This window comes from Scaptodrosophila lebanonensis, unplaced genomic scaffold (genome assembly GCF_003285725.1).
Source record: "Scaptodrosophila lebanonensis strain 11010-0011.00,11010-0021.00 unplaced genomic scaffold, SlebRS2 tig00000024-arrow-pilon, whole genome shotgun sequence".
Lineage (NCBI taxonomy): Eukaryota > Metazoa > Arthropoda > Insecta > Diptera > Drosophilidae > Scaptodrosophila > Scaptodrosophila lebanonensis.
In genome coordinates this window covers 3,414,894-3,434,193 of record NW_022060538.1, presented here as the reverse complement: position 1 = coordinate 3,434,193, position 19,300 = coordinate 3,414,894, and the positions used below count along the sequence as shown (strand labels likewise).

The following is a 19,300-nucleotide window of genomic DNA, read 5'->3' as shown; positions in this document are numbered from 1 at the left end:
TCTTTTTTGACATTAGTTTGAGCCGTTAGAGGTTGCACTCCTCGCAGACGTGAAAGATTTATTTTTTTCTTCATCTGAAATATATCTTATTTTGGACTAGTCTAGCATGGCTGATTCCACAATTCCGCAAAAATTAACCAACATGCTGAACGAAGCTGAGCAAAGCAAGCTTATTTACAAGTGGATCACCGACCTGTGCAACACCGAATTGCGGTATGAGGCGCTGCGGGAATTGTCGACACGTCGAGATTATCCCGATTTGGGAATAATGCTATGGCATACATTTGGTGCTGTTGCTGCGCTGCTGCAGGAAATAACATCTTCCTACGCTACGCTGTTGGCCAAAACCCTCAATTGGATGGAATCCAATCGCGTTTGTTTCGCTATGACTTTATTGCAAACCATCGCTGGCCATCCTGAGACGCGTATTCCATTTTTGCGCGCTGAGATTTTGATGTATTTGCTGCCGATGCTGAATTCCACTGTGCGCACCCTGCCCGTGGAATATGTTCGCCTTTCGGTGCTTGGTGTTATTGGTGATCTTGTTAAAACCTCGTGTAACGAAGTAATCATATTTCTGCTGGGACCAGGCGGCCTTATGCCGCCTCTATTTACTTTCCTAGAGCTTGGTTCGGAAATGACAAAAGCTATAACGGCGTACATTTTGCGTCGCATTCTAGACCATGACATCGGCCTGAGCTATTTTACCAACAATAAATCATTTTGCTTTCACTTGATCTACACTCTGGCCAAGGTGGTGCATCAGCTTACCCTTGAGCCTGAGCCACGCATCTTGAAAAGCGTCATTGGAATCTACAAACGTTTGACAAACGATAAACACGCTCAAATGCTACTCCAGGAACATCTACCAGAGCAGTTACGTAATGATTACTTTTGTCATGAGTATACGGTTGGTTTTGAAGAAGTCCAGGAAGAGTTGCGCGATCTTAATCGGCGCATAAGCGTGGCCACTGTAAATGTTCCCAAATTCGAAGACTCGACAACTGGTCAGGATGGAGACTGTAGTTGTAAGTGTATGCGATAAATTCAATTGCTGCTATTTATACAAATACTTTCTTTTTAAGCGTCTTCGTCTGGTGCATCGGCTTTTTCAGTCTAAATCACATTTTCAAATACTCCCGCACACAAATCGAAATCAGGTGGCAGCAAGTGCTTTTTCCAGCAGGCTGGCAACGTACATACTATTGCTGTCATACTCCCACCCACATAACCGATCCGTCCAAGTGTGCGAGCAAGAGACCACACAGGTGTGCGTGCAGTATTTTTCTTAGTATTTTGAAATGGTGGTGTTTTTTGGTGCAACACGGAGGCGATTTTATTTTTATTTGTAACAATTATTTGCGTTTATATTCACAACAAACACAGTTTGTAATACATTTTGTACACAAGAAGCGTCACATCAGAGACGTTTTATTCGATTCCTTATAACGAACGCTTTCGTTACGGCTACAGTAAACAGTAAACAAATAAAACCTCGTCGTTCAGTCGAACAAAAACTAGATTAGAGTTGCCTACAAAGTTTCTTGCTTCTTAAGAATTGAATTTTGTAAAATACATTCTAATAAAACACGTCAGGGGCGCTGAAAATACAAAATATATTAGGCAGGGACGTGTGAAATTCGGCCAATACAACGCAAATTTTGACACGGCCGCGAGTGAAAGGTGTCAAAAGAAGCAACAACAACAGATACTGCATGGCAATGGAATTTTTGTTGTAAGTAATTGTGGTCGCATACGAATGTATGTAGTGTTGTCCACATAGAAATGTTTGTATGTAGTCCGAGTTGCAATTTAAAACAACAGATACGCAAGAATTGCAAAGAACAAAGAACGCTACCCTTTGTTCGTGCATGTCTGCCCCCACTTCATAGGTGGATGTGGAGAGAGGCCGCACTTTTGATGGGGTTGTTGTGGCGTGCCAGCACTTATTGTTTTTACATACGTCTCCCCTTTAGCGGTTCGCGTTCCAGCCGCACTTTCAAGCCCAAAAAGAACATACCAGAGGGTACCCATCAATATGATCTCATGAAACATGCAGCAGCCACCTTAGGCTCTGGAAATTTGCGAAATGCCGTTGCACTGCCCGATGGCGAGGATCTCAATGAATGGGTTGCCGTCAACAGTACGTATAAAACCGGTTGATTGTAATTGGAGCTTCCAGTCTAACTGTTGCGTTTTTTGTTTTTGATTTGTTTTGTTTTATAGCCGTGGACTTTTTTAATCAGATTAACATGCTGTACGGCACCATTACGGAGTTTTGCACGGAGGAGAGCTGCAGCATTATGTCGGCCGGTCCGAAGTACGAATATCATTGGGCCGACGGTTTAACCGTCAAGAAGCCCATTAAATGCAGTGCACCCAAGTATATTGACTATCTAATGACTTGGGTACAGGATCAGCTTGATGATGAAACGCTGTTTCCATCCAAAATCGGTGTACCGTTTCCAAAGAGTTTCCTCGCCTCCGCCAAGACCATACTAAAACGTCTATTTCGCGTATATGCTCACATCTATCATCAGCATTTCTCCGAGGTAGTCACGCTGGGCGAGGAGGCCCATTTAAATACGTCCTTTAAACACTTCATATTCTTTGTGCAAGAGTTCAATTTGATTGAACGCCGCGAGCTGGCGCCGCTTCAGGAACTCATCGATAAGTTGACGGCAAAGGATGAAAGGCAGATATAGGAATCACTGCAAGTGGTGGCGAGTTGCGAGGACAGTGGTGGCGGTGGCAACGGCTTCAGCGATGGTGGTGGTGGTTGCAGTAGCAACGGCGGCAGTTTGCAATTAGACTTGTGATGAAACTTTTAGGCATTGCCCGTCATCGACTGGCCTTGACTTAGGGTTTAATCGCATTTTGGCGATTTGATGGACTCTCGTGTATTACGCTTTAGTTAGTTACCGCATTTCCTATTCTCGTTTATAGCTTTTAAGTTTTGTTCAGTGCGTATGTGCTTTACTTTTCTGCTGTCGTTTCCCTATCCCCACAGTGGTTATAGGCAGGGCGCCGTTAGCTGCAAACAACAAAATTATATTAAAAATATTAACGATAACGACATAAACACTGAGGAGCAACTACTATATTTTTATATGTGACACGTAACCTTAAGAGATATATAGCCTTTATATATATAAATATGTTTATGTATAAATGGAAATAACACTGGCAGCTCATGTGCACGTTACGACTACTAACGACTCTTGCTGCTTCAAACAAATTCTGTATGTTCACAAAAGCTAGCTTGTTTATTTGTTTATGTTCTTGTATGATCTATGTAGTACGTATTTATTACTTTTGTCTCTATGGCAGAAGAAAAAAACAACAACTATCTGTGTCGTCAGCGGGCGTATTATTTAACGGATTAAACCTATGTGTGTGTTGTAATCCAAAACGTAAATCCCCAGGAATGTGAAACGGCAACGTCGACGGCCCAATAAATGATAATAATTGTAGACTTGATAAACATTTTTGATACGTTTTATACTAATAAAGAAAAACTGAATTATATTAACTGGCTGCGTTTTATTTTCTGCCCCCCATTTTTATATCGTCCTTTGACTCTATTTATCAGCAAAGGCGAAACATTCCACGCACATACACGATAACGTTATAAATGTTTTCAAGAACTACGCAGAAAATTGCAGCTCAAATTGAAGCTCACTAGTCTGCCAATTTCAATTATATCTGAAGATACTGATTAGATCTTTTGTTGAAATAGTATTTAAAGGCTGCTTAACGAAATTAAGCTAAAACTACGCATAAACTATGCGTCCGTTTAAAGGCTAAACGGTTGAGAATCCATCGGATTGCCTGCCAAGAAAAATCATTTCGTGTTCACTTGTGAAAAGAAATCAGAAATTAATTCAGAACTGATCCACTGAAAAATGTTTGGACTTTATTTTTTATGTACTTGTATATCAATAACAATATTTTTTTCACTAATTTTTATACAAGTATGTTAGCATCATTGTCAAATTGTGTCGTTCAGGGTAATCGAGAAGCTTAAATATTGCACAATTTTTGATAACGCGTTACACATGGTAAATATAGATACAGTGGGTTTCAAAGAACTGGTATTTACATTAACAAAAGCTTCTATAATTTTAATTGAAATAAGAGGTACAAAATTTTTTACAATTTCACATATAGTCCGACAGTCTACATCTTAGGAAGCCAAGAAGCTGTCTTATCATTATTTAATAAATACTAAAGAGCAATTACTTTTATCCTTTATCCCATATTAGTTTTTACTAAAATATACATTTCAGAGAGAGAATTTGAGAGTCATCAATAGCCTGCTAACTTTTAGGTATTTTACATTCAACGTCATTTTAAAAACTGCTTAATGTCTGAGGATCTTAATACAGTATTCACTGATTGATTGGTTCTAAATAACTACGCATGTTGTCTAGTGCATTCACATACGTAGTATATTCAGCTAATCGCTGGCTTATCATGCAAGGCGATGACACATTAACACAAATTTACTTGAGTATGCTCTTATATTTACTTTGTTCCACATAGAATTCAGTATTGGCTTCGACCAGCTGCTTCCATTTCAGTGAAAGATCTTTGTATGATATTCCCGACCCTCCCAGATCTTTTGGAATATTGGCGCACTCTACGGTTGTAGTACCCCGACGTACATGAACGCGTGATCGTATCTTTGGTGTCATAAATATGCGAAAAGTATTCAGAAATATATTGACATGTCGAGGTGCATTTATGAATTCTAGCAGCTTTGGCTGGCATGGATACGCTGTCCAGCTCTCCACGGAGCGTTTGATTAGTATGGGATTCAGTTGCAGAGCATGTCCCAATTGAACGCCGTCCATGTCGAGTATGGCCACAATTCCGCGTGCACAATTCTCGGGCTCAAACTTCAACAGTAGGTCTAAAATCATTTTGCTGGTCTGGGAATAGAAGCGGAAGTGAAATAATATTCAATATTGATACGATTCAGCATCTCACCTTGAAGACATTGTTCTGAGTGTGTCGCTTGGGATCGTGCGCAGCCGTGCGTATAATGACCACTTTGCGTTGCTGTTTGTCCACACCGTCGACGGGCAGGAAGACACCCAGTTGGAGCAGCTCCTGAATTTCAGGCAGGAAGGGATCGCGATTGGCAAACCATTCTGTCCGTTCAGCGCGCATCTGATAGAAACACTTTATTTTCTTCTTGGTACGCTCCACATCAAACTTGCAGGTGCGCAAAAAGAAATACACATTGTCGTACTCTGTGCTGGCATTAATGTAGGGATTAGCGTCCAACCACTGCAACAACTCCTGAACCTGTGCCTGAACCGTCTCGGGCTCATTGTCCACTGAAGATATTTGACGTCGATTGCTATTATTGCGAGACCGCATAATTGTAGCCTCTTCTCTTGACTACTGTTGCCAGCGCACTAAGCTGTTGACGTCGGTACTCACGAAACTGCACTCGTAAACACTAAAGCTTTTAATTGCGCGCAAATTGCTAGCTTTTCGCTTTTTTTGTTTGGGGTGATTTGTCTGGTTGATGTTGATTAGGCATTTTTCGTCTGATATTGAATGGTCAGCGGTTGCTATATTTGCATTCATTTATACAGATTCTCATTCATGTTCAGCTTAATTTTCCTCAACTGGAACTTGAAAAGTACGTTGCATCTGGAATCGGGGCATCTCACAAATATATACGATCAGTAAAAGATCGTACTTTCCTCCCAAAGCGTATTTACACAGAAAGATAAATGGCCTTATCGATAGTTGTGTATTTGCGGTCTACAACGATCGTTTTTTGCAACTATCGATAGTATTGAGCAGCATTTTTGCAAAAAATTAGGAGAGCGATATATTGTGTTTGAAGAAGAAATATAGTTTTCTAATTCAGACCCAAACCCAAAAAATAAGGACATGTTGCACACAGCTGCATGGAAAACGGCCTATTAAATATTTTTGCCTGTCACTCACGAATTTTACTTGGCTAGGAGTGCCTTTAAAATAATGTCTAAAAATTACTTTGCATCGAAAAAGATTTTCATATCATAAATATTAGGATCTGTTCTAATAAAACATAATTACAACTTTTAGAAAACTCATGCAGGTGATAGATATCATCGTGACAGCTTAAACTATAATCATTATGTTGTCGGCACCAAATAAAAATTTTAAAATATGCCGTATGCGTTTTATTTTACAAGTATTGATGGTTATATTTAAATTATCGATTCCATATCGATAACGTGTTGGCTTCGACTTCCAGTGTCAAGATATCGAATAACTTCTAATTGCCCTATTGCTGATACAGTTATTGCTAATGAGTAAGTAATAAAAAAATGTGGGTTTGTGATAATCATATATGTTTAGTATATTTTTATGATAGTATTATAGTGCTTTTCAAAGAACTGATGGAAGTGCCAACTCCATTCAAATGCTTCGCTTCGATAGTTGGTATATTTGCTATCTAGGTGCACTGCATGCTATCGATGTATCGAAAACTCACCGTCAACAATTCATTAATACCACTGGTTCAGTTGTTCATGAGTCGTAGGTCTTTGTAAACGCGAGATGCGGGTGGATATTTAATGACGAGCTTTGTTATGGTGTATATTAGTCAAAAAATATTCAAAGAAATTAATGAATAAAGTGTATAAACATATGCAAATCCCGTGTGCAATAACAAATTGCTAATTCAATCGCATTCAAGAGGTAAATAGTGTTCGGTTTAATTAAATTTGTTGTGGAGTGCTATGAAGTGTTAGTTTAGTTTGGCCCGCGCCGAGCAAGAAAAAAAGCAAAAGGCATGAAAGGCAGAGCACAAAATAAAAGTGCATCTATTTAACGTGCTAATTTTACTTTCGAATGCTAATGGTATAATGTAATAATGTGCATAATTATAGCGAATCAATAAAGTGATTTCTTTGGCGTTCGCCGTTTTGTTGTTATTCTGCTATTATTGTTGTTGTTGTTATGACAAAGCCCTTGAAGTGTTGCAGGCAAAAAGTATAAACGAAACGCAAAAACAAGACAAGTTGCTGTCTCTGCTTCTTTCGCTGCCGCTGTGGCGTCAGTTCAAATCGCAACAGCAGCCAAAAACGGAAAAACAAAGCGCAAAACGCGAACGACGTTCTTTTCTTATTAGTTTTATTGGTTTTTGATGTGCGGGGGCGGTGGCGCGTATGATAAAATCATATAAAATGCAAAATATGTACAAATAAACACAATTAAATGCCTTTAATTTAGCATTATAGAATTGTACTTTATTTTTGTTTCTCTCTGTTTATATAGACCGCTTTTTATTGCTATAAATTGTTATTGTGTTTGGTTGTTTTTCTGTAACAGCAGATTTTTGTTCATTTTTTATAATTTTGTTATTTTGGTTTGTCTTGAGAAACGTCTACGCGTCGTGTTTCTGGTTGGGAATGCGTCGCTGTCCAATTGGACTCCCGCTGTGCTGACGTCGTCACTGCAGCATTTTTTAATGTTAATTACAAACAAACCCACTTCCAGGAAACAGAACAGTCGATTGCGTTTTGTAGCAATTGAAAAATAGTTAATTGAAATTAATGTAAACTGCAACTAATGTTAAACATATCCAAAGGTTTAATACAAAATCGGCAAAATTAATTTCCGTCGCATAAAAATCTTCACGTCAAAACTGGATTATAACAAATCCGTTGATATTGGCACGCAGCAGGAAAACAATTCGGGGGTAAACAACAAAATGGTCAAACGGTAAGTAACGCTATATATATGTACATATATAAATTCACGTATACATATGTACATACCTATGTATGTATTGTAAATCCTTCCTTTGTATCAGTCACTCAACTGGGCTAACTGCGGTTCAACAACCCATTTGCTTAGTAATTAGCGCCCTATATGGTATCATATATTCGTCGTAGATAATTGCTTTAATTCAATTTGGTTTTGCGTTGCAGTCATCGACCGTTGTATAGCCCCCCTTGTTCTATCCTGAAAGGTCTGATCGGGTGGGTCTATTGAACTTGTGCCTCACACGTTTTGACGTTTTTTAGACTGATAAACATTTTGCCATTTCACAGTACAAAATTTATAGCGCAGTTTATTATTTTGTGCACCGTTGTTAATTGTTCAAATACGAATATGTACATACTATACATACATATGTACTATATATGTTCGTGTGAGTGTCGAGAACATTTCCAAACTGCGTCGCAATGTGCAGCACTTTTTTATCTTCTTTTTCGTGTTGTTGTTTTATTCTATTTCTGTGCGCATTTTGTAACAACAGTTTTTCCTATTTTCCCCCCGGTGTTATTTTTAGTGTGCGTTTTCATTTTCATCGCCCGCCATCCTCCCTCAACGCCACATCCGCACATATGCGTGAAAATCACCCCTTGGCGCTTGCAGTGGGCAACAACAAGAACAAGGAGAAAAACAGTCGTTCTCCGCTCGCTTTTGTCACTGACTCGAATAAATTTTTTTGTATTCGAAAAATGTTAAAAAAAAAAAAAGGAAAACATAGCACAGCAGCAACATAGAACGAGCGATCCTGACTCTTAAAAATCCTGTACCCAATCAAAAACAATTTCTTAATAATACGTAATTACATTTTTTAAACTAAAAATATTTATTTATACAACTGATAACACTTACGTTATTAAATTACGGCTTAGTGCATGTGCTTTTAGTTTTCAGCAAGATCACCTGCTGGCAGGCTAACCTTTACAGTATCTCATACAATTGAACTTTCCAGAATGCTTTGTATGTAAACACTTACATAATGTATATAACTGCCAAATTTTATAAAAAATTTTGAGAATTGGGTTATGAATTAACATTGGCAGTGGGCAAGTGCGGGGTACATACGAAAAAACACAAACTTTTCTTGCTTAGGGCTTGAATACCAATTTCAGTTATTACATTTATATACTTTCTGTGTTTCTTTTGTTCTATTTTATCATAATAATCAAGAATATATTTACTTTGTGGGACCGGACACGCCTCCTTCAATATGTTTCGTACATTCGCACTAAAGTAGTGTACCCTACTATTCTCTTCGTACAGGGTATAAAAAGCAAAATGTAAACGCATGCGCGCTGACGTCATGACAACAAAAGCAGCAACGATAACAACTTTTCTATGTTGGAAAAGGGGGAGGGTGTAGTTGAATGCAATCTGATTTTTCTTACATTCATTTATGCTTTTGCATTTGTTGCTGTGTCTACTCTATCAAGTCGCTGAATCAAAATACTTGCAAAGAGCAACAGCATTGTGAACAACACCACAAACATAAATAACTGCATGTGTCGCTGCATGCTCTCAGAAAGAAGTGGGCGCGCTCTCCGCACTCTCTTGCTAGATATGCGCTCTGCTATGCAGGCAGCTTGTTTTAATTTTAGACTTTGCTTTACCTTTGCTTCTAACAATTTTCTTTTTATTTTCCATTACTTTGCTGTCGCGTCGTTTTTCGTGTTCTTTTACTGCCTCCCAGCAAAGCAACAACGTCGCAACATGTTCTTGGTGCGTTTTACAGTTTTTTGTACCCTGGACCCGCAGCGTAAAAAGTGTATATTAAATTTGAGCTAATGTATGTTACAAGCATAACTAACTTCTATCTAATACATGTACATATGTAAATATATTCCTAATCAGTATGACAAAAAATATGCACATACATATGTACATATGTGTGTCCATCCGCCTATGTCAAAAGCGGCTGAGTCTATCTTGACCAAACTCGCTATAACACCACAAATAACACAGCGGCAAAATCATTGTAGGTACAGGGTATTTCAATGTCGGGCTTGCTTGAATGTAACATTCCCTCTTTTATATTGTGTGTGTGTGTGTGTGCAGAGCGCCCCCACCAAGAAATCACAGCATCAGCAACAACAAAAACAACAGCCAGAACGTGCCGCGCGCTGCATTTTCTCTGCAACGCCGCATTCGTCTATATTTGTCACGCCGTTTGCCTGGTGTTGTTGTTACCTGCTTTATAGGCATATTAAAAGTTGCTTGTTCTTGTCTCCCTTTTGTTTTGACCACGCATAGATCGCGGCTGTTGCTGGTTCTGTTGCCTGGCTGCTGCTTCATTTACCGATATTTATCAGCCGCGATAAGAAGGCTATTTGCCTCTCCCTTCACTCTTTCATAAATCGGCACACACACACACACGCTCTCAACCACTCGTTCACTTCCTGCTGCATGTTTACCTGACGCGACCTGTTCGGTGTTTGTTGTCTCGGACTTTTCTGATCAACGGCTGACTATGGATACATACAGACATACGCATGTAAGTATGCATGTGAATATGACGTATGTATAGTATGTATGCATGTACGAGTATATATGTATATGTGCCCGCCCATTGCTTTACAAATCTTCAACCTTCATGCATATGCATTTACATACATACGTACATGTGTATGTGCCTACGTTTATTTGGCTTTCTGCTCCTCGTTCTTGCTGTTCCTGCTGTTGCTGTCGTTGCTGTTGCTGGAGATCTCTGCCTGCGCTGCCTGTTTTGTGTTTATTAAATTTTATCCATATATACGCAGTTGTTGGCTGCTTGAAAAATGTTTTTGTCTGCACGCCATTATCCATTCTACGTAATGGATGTGCGTGTGTGCGTGCATTTGTGTTGGTGGGTAAGTGTTGTTGCTATGGATAAGCTGCCTGCTAACTGCAAGCCTACATCTATGCCTCTGCTTCAACCTCTGTCGGTACTGTTCTGTTGTCTGCTCTTCGTTCTTTTGGGCGATTAAAATTAAAATTAAATTTTATTGTTGCCGTTGTGGCTGCTGTCTGGACTGCCATGACTGCCTGCCATTGAGCATTGCTTTGTTTTATGACTTCCTTGTTGTCATTTCATTTGTTGCTAGCCTGTTGCATACCGCTAAGCAATAACACCACCAACAACGCACACACTGATGCATAAATATGCAAGTGTGTAATAATTTGTAAAGTGAGCATTTTATTTACATGCGAGTGCGACGGCAAACAAACAAATATAATTAACTGTTATTATTCATGCTCATGATTCATGTACCACTTTCAGCCTGCTCTTAACTCTAGCGGTGCGGGAGTCGGGGTGTGAATTTGGCGTTTTGTTACAAAACGCTGGACAAAGCCGCCGAGTCATAACACCATGTGTAACTAGAGTTTTTACAGAATGTACATACATATGTACATACATACATATGTATACAAAATTATTTATTTGTGTGTATGGCTGTAGAAAGGTACATATTTTTTTTACACACACAGATGTTCATTCATATAGTAATTTTTAAATCCAACACAACACACTGAAGAGGTAAGAAGGAGAAGTGAAACTTTAAGGATTGCCTGCCTACATACTACACATATACATATACATATGTATGTACATATGTTTTGTGCGCACGTGAAAGCAGGCTGTAGAATACACGCTAACGTGCTAAGTTGTTTCATAAGTATAAATATATGAAAGTATGAATGTATATAACTGTCCAATCCTAGATTTTTGGATACCATGTCAAGTGATATTTCGATAAACTTCCTAGGGGGCTACTGTTACATACATATATGCATTTTAAAGGAAATCAAACGGCAGAGTTGTTCTTTTCCATACAAGCTGTTTGGTTCGGTAATAAATCCCATGGTTCGCGTATCATTAATGTTTAGATACATAAATTATTGTCATAGCTTAAGTTTTCCACGAATAATTAGGTAGTTTCCCCTACTAAGTGATTGCTACTAAGCATTTCTATGATACTGGCTTTAAGGGTGGTACAGATTCCGTTTGGTCTGTGGCAGTTTTTGCGTGCTAGACTTGACATTAAATGCACTTTTTTCAGCTGATAAGAGATGGCAGACATCGCAGCAGTCGCTATTTTTATGAATAACACTAGAAGTAGCTGCAACAACTGAGTAACTCACACACACTCACATGACGACTTAAACAAATTTAATCAAATGAGCAAATACACGTGACCTGATTCCGACGCTGTAAGCACACACAGATACACGGATGTACATATGTACATATATACCTTAATTTTGATATGTATGTGTCTTGATTTACGCATCTTATACATATGTATGCATATACTTGTATGTACATGCTTATCTTCATGTGTATGGGTGTGTATTTACATATATGTATATAAGCACAAATTTATGGTATGTTATGTATGATAAGCAGCGCTCTGTTTAGAAATGTCAACAGTATTTAAAAAATAATAAACTCGTCAAATCAAGAGCAAGAAAAAGAACCACAAAAGCTTTTAAATAAATAAACAAATTTTCGTACTAATCACAAGCAAAGACTCAAATTAAATTAAATGACAGTAGCAGAGAAGCAACAGTAACAGTAACAAGAACCGTAACAAGAACAACGATAACAGGGAGGAGGAGCACACAAAGGCGCACTGTCCGTTGCAGTATTTGGCGGTATCAACAACCTCATCAAATTGCTGCCACAATGATGATTATGATGAAGCTGAGAATGCCCTTCCCTCCCTACCCTACCCTACCCTATCGAAATCTGTCCTCCTTTTCGCTGTCGCCCTGTTGGTGCTACGAATGTGAATACATATGTATGTACATACTTGTATGTATAAAGTTTATATTGGCTGACCAAATTGCTGCTCAGTCCGTCGTTTATTCTCAATTTGTATGCAGCTGTTGTACAGCGAAAGCTCTCAAAAACGGATCTCTACTTATTAATAAAGTGTTATTTCCTCTATAAAAATAATTAAATTGACATTTTTAAAAAAAAGATTAACTATTTTTGGTTTTTGTTAAGATAACTAACAAAGCAAAGATAAAAATATGTTGGATTCAGATATACTTTGGTATATTTAATCAGCATGTATCCCATGTTTGTTTGTTCTATTTTTCATCACGTATCTTATCTCCTAAATTGTCTCTACTCCGGTCAAATTATATTCTATATCACATTAAGAAATATTACTGGGCTCCCCAAATATTTCCAATTCAAAAATAATATCTATTGAAAACAGATCTGCTACCTTTTACATACTCGTATATGAAAGAACTTGGATTCATATACCTAGATAGATTCATATCTGCATGCTCTATTTGACCGACTATATGAAAAAGCTTTTAATTACTGCAATTACTGAAATTTCTACAATTCTAAAGGTGCTAGAAATTCCTTTTCTTTCATACGAGTAAGTATACATATATTCAGCTTTACGCATTTTAGTGTTCCACCTATTATTTAGAGTTCTCACTGTAATTGTTGCTGACCGTCTCGTACAGTTCAAAGTTCATCGCGTCCAAAGCGCTATCTCCGCAAATCTTTATCAATGCTTGTTGTTGCTGTTATTATTATTATCGTTGTTGTTGGCTCTTGGGCTTGTTGAGCATGTACGCGTTGGCTTCCTTGCGTGCATTGGCATTTGAACCCAAAAGCCAAAGAAGAAAAGGCACAAAAATATCTAAAAAGTTTGCCGAAATGCCAAACGTTGCCTGCCGCACTGAAACTTTGTGATTAGAGAGATTTCTTGCAGCCCCCCTCTGCAGGTTTGACCCACTTAAGGCGAGCTATCGTGCTTCAGGCTCGATGCAGCTCTCTTTGCCCCTTTCCCCCCCCCCCCCCCCCCCCCCCCATAGTAATGGCAAATCGCAAAAGTGCTAAATGAGTCAAAGTGAAAGTTCCATTTTTCTCGCTTGCTCGCTGCATTGGAACTTTAATAATTTACAACGACTTATGACAATTTTTCAAGACAATTTGCATTTTCCATATAATTTGTAAGTCGTGTGTAAAATGTTGTTGCTTTTGCTGCTGTTGTATGTGTGTCGTTGTTTGTGTGAAAAATTAAAGTGAAAAGCTCGAATTTGGGACTTTTGAATTTTTGCTTATGATATCGACTTTTGATTTTGAATTTCTAGCTTGTCTATGATCAAGTAACTCCGCAGAAAGACTCTTTATGATATGGGGCCTCAGTAACGCCGTTCTTCCCTCTTGCCAGTCCGCAGCCATTTGGCTGCCATTGGTGCTCAGCAACAACAAAATAAAAAGAACAGGACATGCAGGATATGCGCGTCGCTGAGTTTGCGCTGCAGCTGCATGAAAAACTTGTACATCCTGCGCCGTCAACGGAGTGACAAAAGCGCGCTGAAAAAGTGCCAACATTGTCACACGCACGCATACAACGAAAGGCACCATGCAACAACAACAGCAGCTTCAGTTAAAAAAATTTACAAAACTAGCAGTACATGGAAATAATATTTTATTAGCATGAACGACTTATGTGTACCCTTTAAATGATATTTTGAAGTTCTTAAACTGATGTGTCCATACCTGCTTTATTGTCTATCCGAATACTACAATTTGAAGCTTAATTCAAGATTATATTTTCGATTAAATATGTTGGGAGGGGCATGGGAAATACAGATCATTATTGATTGCATACAATGGTATTGGAAATTACTGAGCTGTGAGCAGCCGAACAAGTTCATATTTAGTTACTGAAGCAAATATATTAGAATATCTCAATCGATTTTGTAGCAAATTGTTGATGGCAATAAAGTGCCTCATTGAAAAGAGTTTTAAAAAACACCACATTATAATATTATGTATATTTATAAGAAAAAGAATACGAATTTTATTATTTTTTATTCAATACTTGTATAAATTGCCGAAATCTTTTCTTAAACTAAAAACTACTCAACAATAAAATCTATACACTAGATCATACCTTCATAGGATAGGAAATTCTCCCACCTATACCTTTTTTTTCCTAGGGTATACAAAAAGGAACGCTGTTGTCATTAATATGTCGGCGTAGACCACAGCGTTGGAAACTGAAGGCTGCACGGGTAAGGGATAGGCCAGGCTAACTATATGGCGTTGCTAGGCACTGCCTGGTTGGTTGACTGAATGACTGACTGGCTGGTTGACAGGTTGACGGACGGTCCCAAAGCTTTGTGGGCTTAGACGACGCGGCCATACCGAGCTGGCTTTTGTATATGATTTGACCTTAATTCCCTTGCATACTGCTGCTTGCACTTTAAAAGCGCAGAACCGCTTCCATGTCCCTACGCTCACATCCAAGTCCCCACTATTCTTGCTACAGCTGGTTTTTTTTGCTTGTCCTTTAAGCGTTTCGAACTTTGTTTTGAGCACTTCCGGTTTGCTTGTAGTGTGAGCCATGCCCATGCACTTTTTATTCTCCTTGCTCTTGTTGCAGAATTTCTTGAAGTGCTGTTGCTCAGCATCTTTTGTCTCGGCGGGGGAGTGTGGGGATATGGGGTCTGGGATCTGCCAGACAAGCGAAGAGGCTGCCTTACTGAACGAGCGAACGAACGAATGAATGAATGAGCGAGTGAATGAGTGAGGAAGCGGATGTGTTGTATGTTGTATGTGTTATTCCTGCTGGTTGGTCAGGTCATTGGTCTTTAATCCTGGGACTTGCCTTGTCTTGCTTAGCAACATTACTGCCAACATTACTGTCTAAGCTCAACGCTCAAGTTCTTTGCAATAAATTTCTCAAACAATATTTTTTCTTCTCAATTTTCATTGCAGGTAAGTAAAATAAAATGGCAACAACAAAAATAAAAAAACAACACACCTGGCAAAACTTTGGGAAGTTGAAAACTTTCGCTTGGTTCGTTCGCTACTTCAAAGCAGAGCTTAGGCAAACAGACCACTTGACTTTGGCATACACACACACGCACACACACACAATATATATATACAGCATATTCATAGCAACAGATTGGAGCTCTGGCCACTGAAGCATTCGCCGGTTGCGCCTCCGGTTTTGCCTTTCTTGGTACTCAATGCTCTGCTGAGGTTCGTTTTTCATTTTGGTTTTTTTTTTTTTTATTTGCGGCTTTGTGAACTCATTTAAAATAATTACATAGTACTGTCCAATGTCTTTCTTAAGTCTCGTTTATTTTTTGCAAGTTTTTAATTTTTAAACAATTAATTTCCCACACACACACACACGTACACATAAATGGGAAATTCCTTAGCTAACATAGTTCGTAATCTTGTTGTCTATAAATATGTATGTATATTCATGCTAGTCTCGTTAGCGGCTCGGAGGCGGCGTGGGATGTTGCCTTAATGGAAACTGTTGCGGAGTAACGGGAAGAAGGCAACTGCCATAAGCTTGGCACGAAGTCCGATTCGTGTAGGGTGCGGAACTTGCAGGCAACTGCAAAAACTACAACAATTGGCCTCGTTTGTGGTGTGGCCTTAGCTAGGCTCAGAAAGCATGACTAAAGAGCACTCTAAATCTTTAATTTAATCAATAATATCAATGATGCTTTAAATATTAATTGCATAATAGTTAAACAGTCTCCAGGCGAGAAAATACTGAGGCCCACAAGAAATTAACTAAATATTTATTCTGGGGTATAAAATGACGGAATGAAATGGTAAAAAAAAAACGCTTAAAATTGAATAAAGACTTCAGATTAATATTCAGGAAAGAAAATAAGAAAATGCCAAAACTGATTACATAAGATCTAATGCTCAATTGCAACAATTTCCACAACAACAATTTCGACTTATTTTTATACGCTGTACCTGAAAGCTACAATAGCATATTAGAGAAGAGAAAAATTTAACAGTCAAAGGAAACATGGCAGACCCTATAAAGTATATTCTATATTTAGTTTAAATTAGGCGCTTCGCTTGAGTGCTTCGTAGGAGAATGCGTATTTATTGCATATAAATAAATCAGATGTTTCTTAATGTTATTGCAGTTAGGTAGTGCTAGGTATTCTTAGTGACCAGGTGTTGGGGTGCGGACTAGGCCCATGAACTGCAGAGTTGTATTGTGTTATTAAAATCTATTACACTCACTGTTATCGATTGTAATGGGGGGTTCTCTCCAATCCACTTACATACTGCCTGTCGACAATCCGTTAACTTTTTAACTTGCAACGCGTATCTGCGTTCATTTATACGAGTCTGCTGGCTGTGCCCATTTGGTGACCCAATTAAACTGTTTACTTGCATAATTTCCACGTTAGTTAGTTAGTTAGTAAGTGGGCCTCGCTGCACACAAATGAATCTACACATATACAAGTACGTATGTACACATATAGGTGCAAGTGTGTGTGTGTGTGTGGTTAATGCGCGTAATTTTTCGCGCAGTCTTTTCAAATAGCAAATAGCTTTGGTATGGGCTGGAAGCTTGATTTGCAAACTGCAGGCACACACACACACATTCGCAGATACTGCAACTCTGTATTGTTGTGGCATTTATTGGGTGTTATTGTTAATGGAGCTTGTGGTTGTTGCTATTGCTGTTGACCCACATTTTTGCCAATATGTTGCGTAGTTGTTGTTGGAGAGCGGCAGCGAGACGGAGACATGAGCAGCTGGAAAAAGGTATGAGTATCATTATTACTATTTTGCATTACTTGTTATTGCAGCTGTTATTGTTGTTGTTCCTGCTGCTGCCGTCGTGGCGAATAACCACAATCAGTGCGCTTTTATTGACACGAATCTGGAGTAGATACAGGCGCACATAGGATACCATCGTTATACATACTTGTTGTCGCCACAACATCTTCCATAAATTGTTGATGCCATGCCATAGTCTGTGTATACTACTTATATATCATAGTTTGTTGTTTACTGATTTATGCTCAGCTGCTCTGGCATACATAAATTTTGCCTACTTTGCATAAACGTGCCCCTCGAATGTTGTGGCTTTGGACTAAACTCTAAACTGATTTGTAGATAAAGCGGCAGACAGATGGACGCAATGATAGGCAACGGGTAGTCAGTCAGTCAGTCAACCAGGCCGACATGACAACTATGGCAACAAGATCCAAACAGTAACAAGAACAATAGCAATGAAAAGCACTTTAATATATTGTGATTTGCATAATTTATGCCAAACAAAAATGTTTGTCATTTGTCGTTTAGCGTGAAAATGCTTTCAATTCGCATAGATTTGGAACTGGAATATTCCTGGGCATATTGCATATTCAGCTGCAACTGATTTCAAATTCAAATGTCTGTTTGATCTTACATATTCAAATTACTATAGTTATGCCTTAAAAGAGTCAACAATAAAAGAAGCTTCATATCAAAATAAGGAATGCTGCCAAAAATATGAATTGACGCATCACAATAAATATAGCTAGCAGTTTTATTTTACTTTGGTCCTCAATTTATGAACATTACAATAATAAATAAAAAACAAGAAAGGAATGCTAAAGTCGAGCAGGCTCAACTCTTAAATACCCTGTACCACCCCACAAAAAAGTAATTAAATTAAATGAATTAAATGAATTGATTAATTTAATTTAATTAATTAACTAAATTAATTTAATTAATTAACTAAATTAAATATAAAATATTCATGCATGCATAGATACATTTACATTTACATCAGAATCGTGCCTTATGCGTGTTTGTGTACTTGTACATATGTATGTATGTGTGCATTGGGCCTGGTTATATGGCTATAACTTTCTTTCCGATCATTCTATCATAATGAAATTTGGTATACGGATATATAATCACTAACCGAATGTGACTACCAAATTTTAGTTCAAAATTATTCTTATTATTCAAAATTACGGGAGTTATAGAAAATCGTTAATAGGGGGGGAGTGGGGGGGTGGATCAGAAAAAATGAACAAACTCGTCCTTTCTCGGTCTCAGGAGATCTGTATACCAAGTTTGGTTATTCTAGCTCTTATACTTTCGGAGATCCTTGCGTTCATACAGACAGACAGACGGACAGACAGACGGACAGACGGACATGGCTATATCGACTCGGCTTGTCATGCTGATCAAGAATATATATACTTTGTGGGGTCTACCAAGCCTCCTTCTGTGTGTTCCATGTGCCCTCGCACAAAACTAATATACCCTTGTACCCTTTGGGTACAGGGTATAATAAAAGCAGTTAATCAATGAGGTTTGTAAATCAATAAAAGGAGTGCTTAGGAACCCAATGAGATACGGTCAATTGTACAAGAAGTTATCTCTGTCAAAAATGACATATAAAGTATATAGGTGTGGGGTAAGATATATTGAATCTATCAGATACGACTCAATGCGACTTACTGTACCTAATGTTCCTATGGCTGCGTATTCCCCGAATATAAGGTCATGCATTTAAAATAGTATATATTGATTCTTGAACTAAACTCTTTGGACACCTTAATTTTTGATTTAGTTAACCCCAAATTATAGATCTTTGTACATAATGAAGTCTGTCAGAAAGTGATTCCAATGCGAGATATTTATATCATCTACGTACATATGTATATGTATTTATGTAGGAGTTGTATTTAAGCAATTTATTACTTTGACTAAGTCATTGGA

General features: G+C 38.3%; 3 protein-coding genes across 5 annotated transcripts in view; 2 read left to right on the top strand and 1 right to left on the bottom strand.

Moving 5' to 3' along the window:
• Positions 1-90: 90 nt before the first annotated feature.
• On the top strand, positions 91-3,532 carry LOC115620671 (MOB kinase activator-like 1). 2 transcript variants are annotated; one of them, XR_003995231.1, is made up of 3 exons: positions 91-1,028; positions 1,086-1,735; positions 1,977-2,116. XR_003995231.1 is itself a non-coding variant. In XM_030514031.1 (3 exons), the coding sequence occupies exons 1-3, from the start codon at positions 1,716-1,718 to the stop codon at positions 2,703-2,705; spliced, it is 666 nt and encodes a 221-aa protein (XP_030369891.1). In that variant the 5' UTR covers positions 1,149-1,715; the 3' UTR covers positions 2,706-3,532. The 2 variants fall into 2 exon arrangements, 1 of the variants encoding a protein (XP_030369891.1); XM_030514031.1 differs by lacking the exon at positions 91-1,028 and adding an exon at positions 2,227-3,532 and having other exon boundaries at positions 1,149-1,735; positions 1,977-2,143.
• Positions 3,533-3,894: 362 nt separating this feature from the next.
• Positions 3,895-5,695, bottom strand: LOC115621116 (retinol-binding protein pinta). The gene is made up of 2 exons (XM_030514660.1): positions 4,993-5,695; positions 3,895-4,934 (listed from the first exon to the last, which is right to left on the bottom strand). The coding sequence occupies exons 1-2, from the start codon at positions 5,386-5,388 to the stop codon at positions 4,506-4,508; spliced, it is 825 nt and encodes a 274-aa protein (XP_030370520.1). The 5' UTR covers positions 5,389-5,695; the 3' UTR covers positions 3,895-4,505.
• Positions 5,696-6,568: 873 nt separating this feature from the next.
• Positions 6,569-19,300, top strand: part of LOC115620586 (protein pellino) — a 51,071-nt gene continuing 38,339 nt past the window's right edge. The window contains exons 1-2 of one of the 2 annotated variants that reach the window (XM_030513894.1): positions 6,569-6,708; positions 7,601-7,734. In XM_030513894.1, coding sequence (XP_030369754.1) covers positions 7,724-7,734 — 11 coding nt within the window. In that variant the 5' untranslated portion in view covers positions 6,569-6,708; positions 7,601-7,723. Of the gene's footprint in view, positions 6,709-7,509; positions 7,735-19,300 lie in introns of both variants that reach the window. The other variant, XM_030513893.1, reaches the window with a different exon arrangement.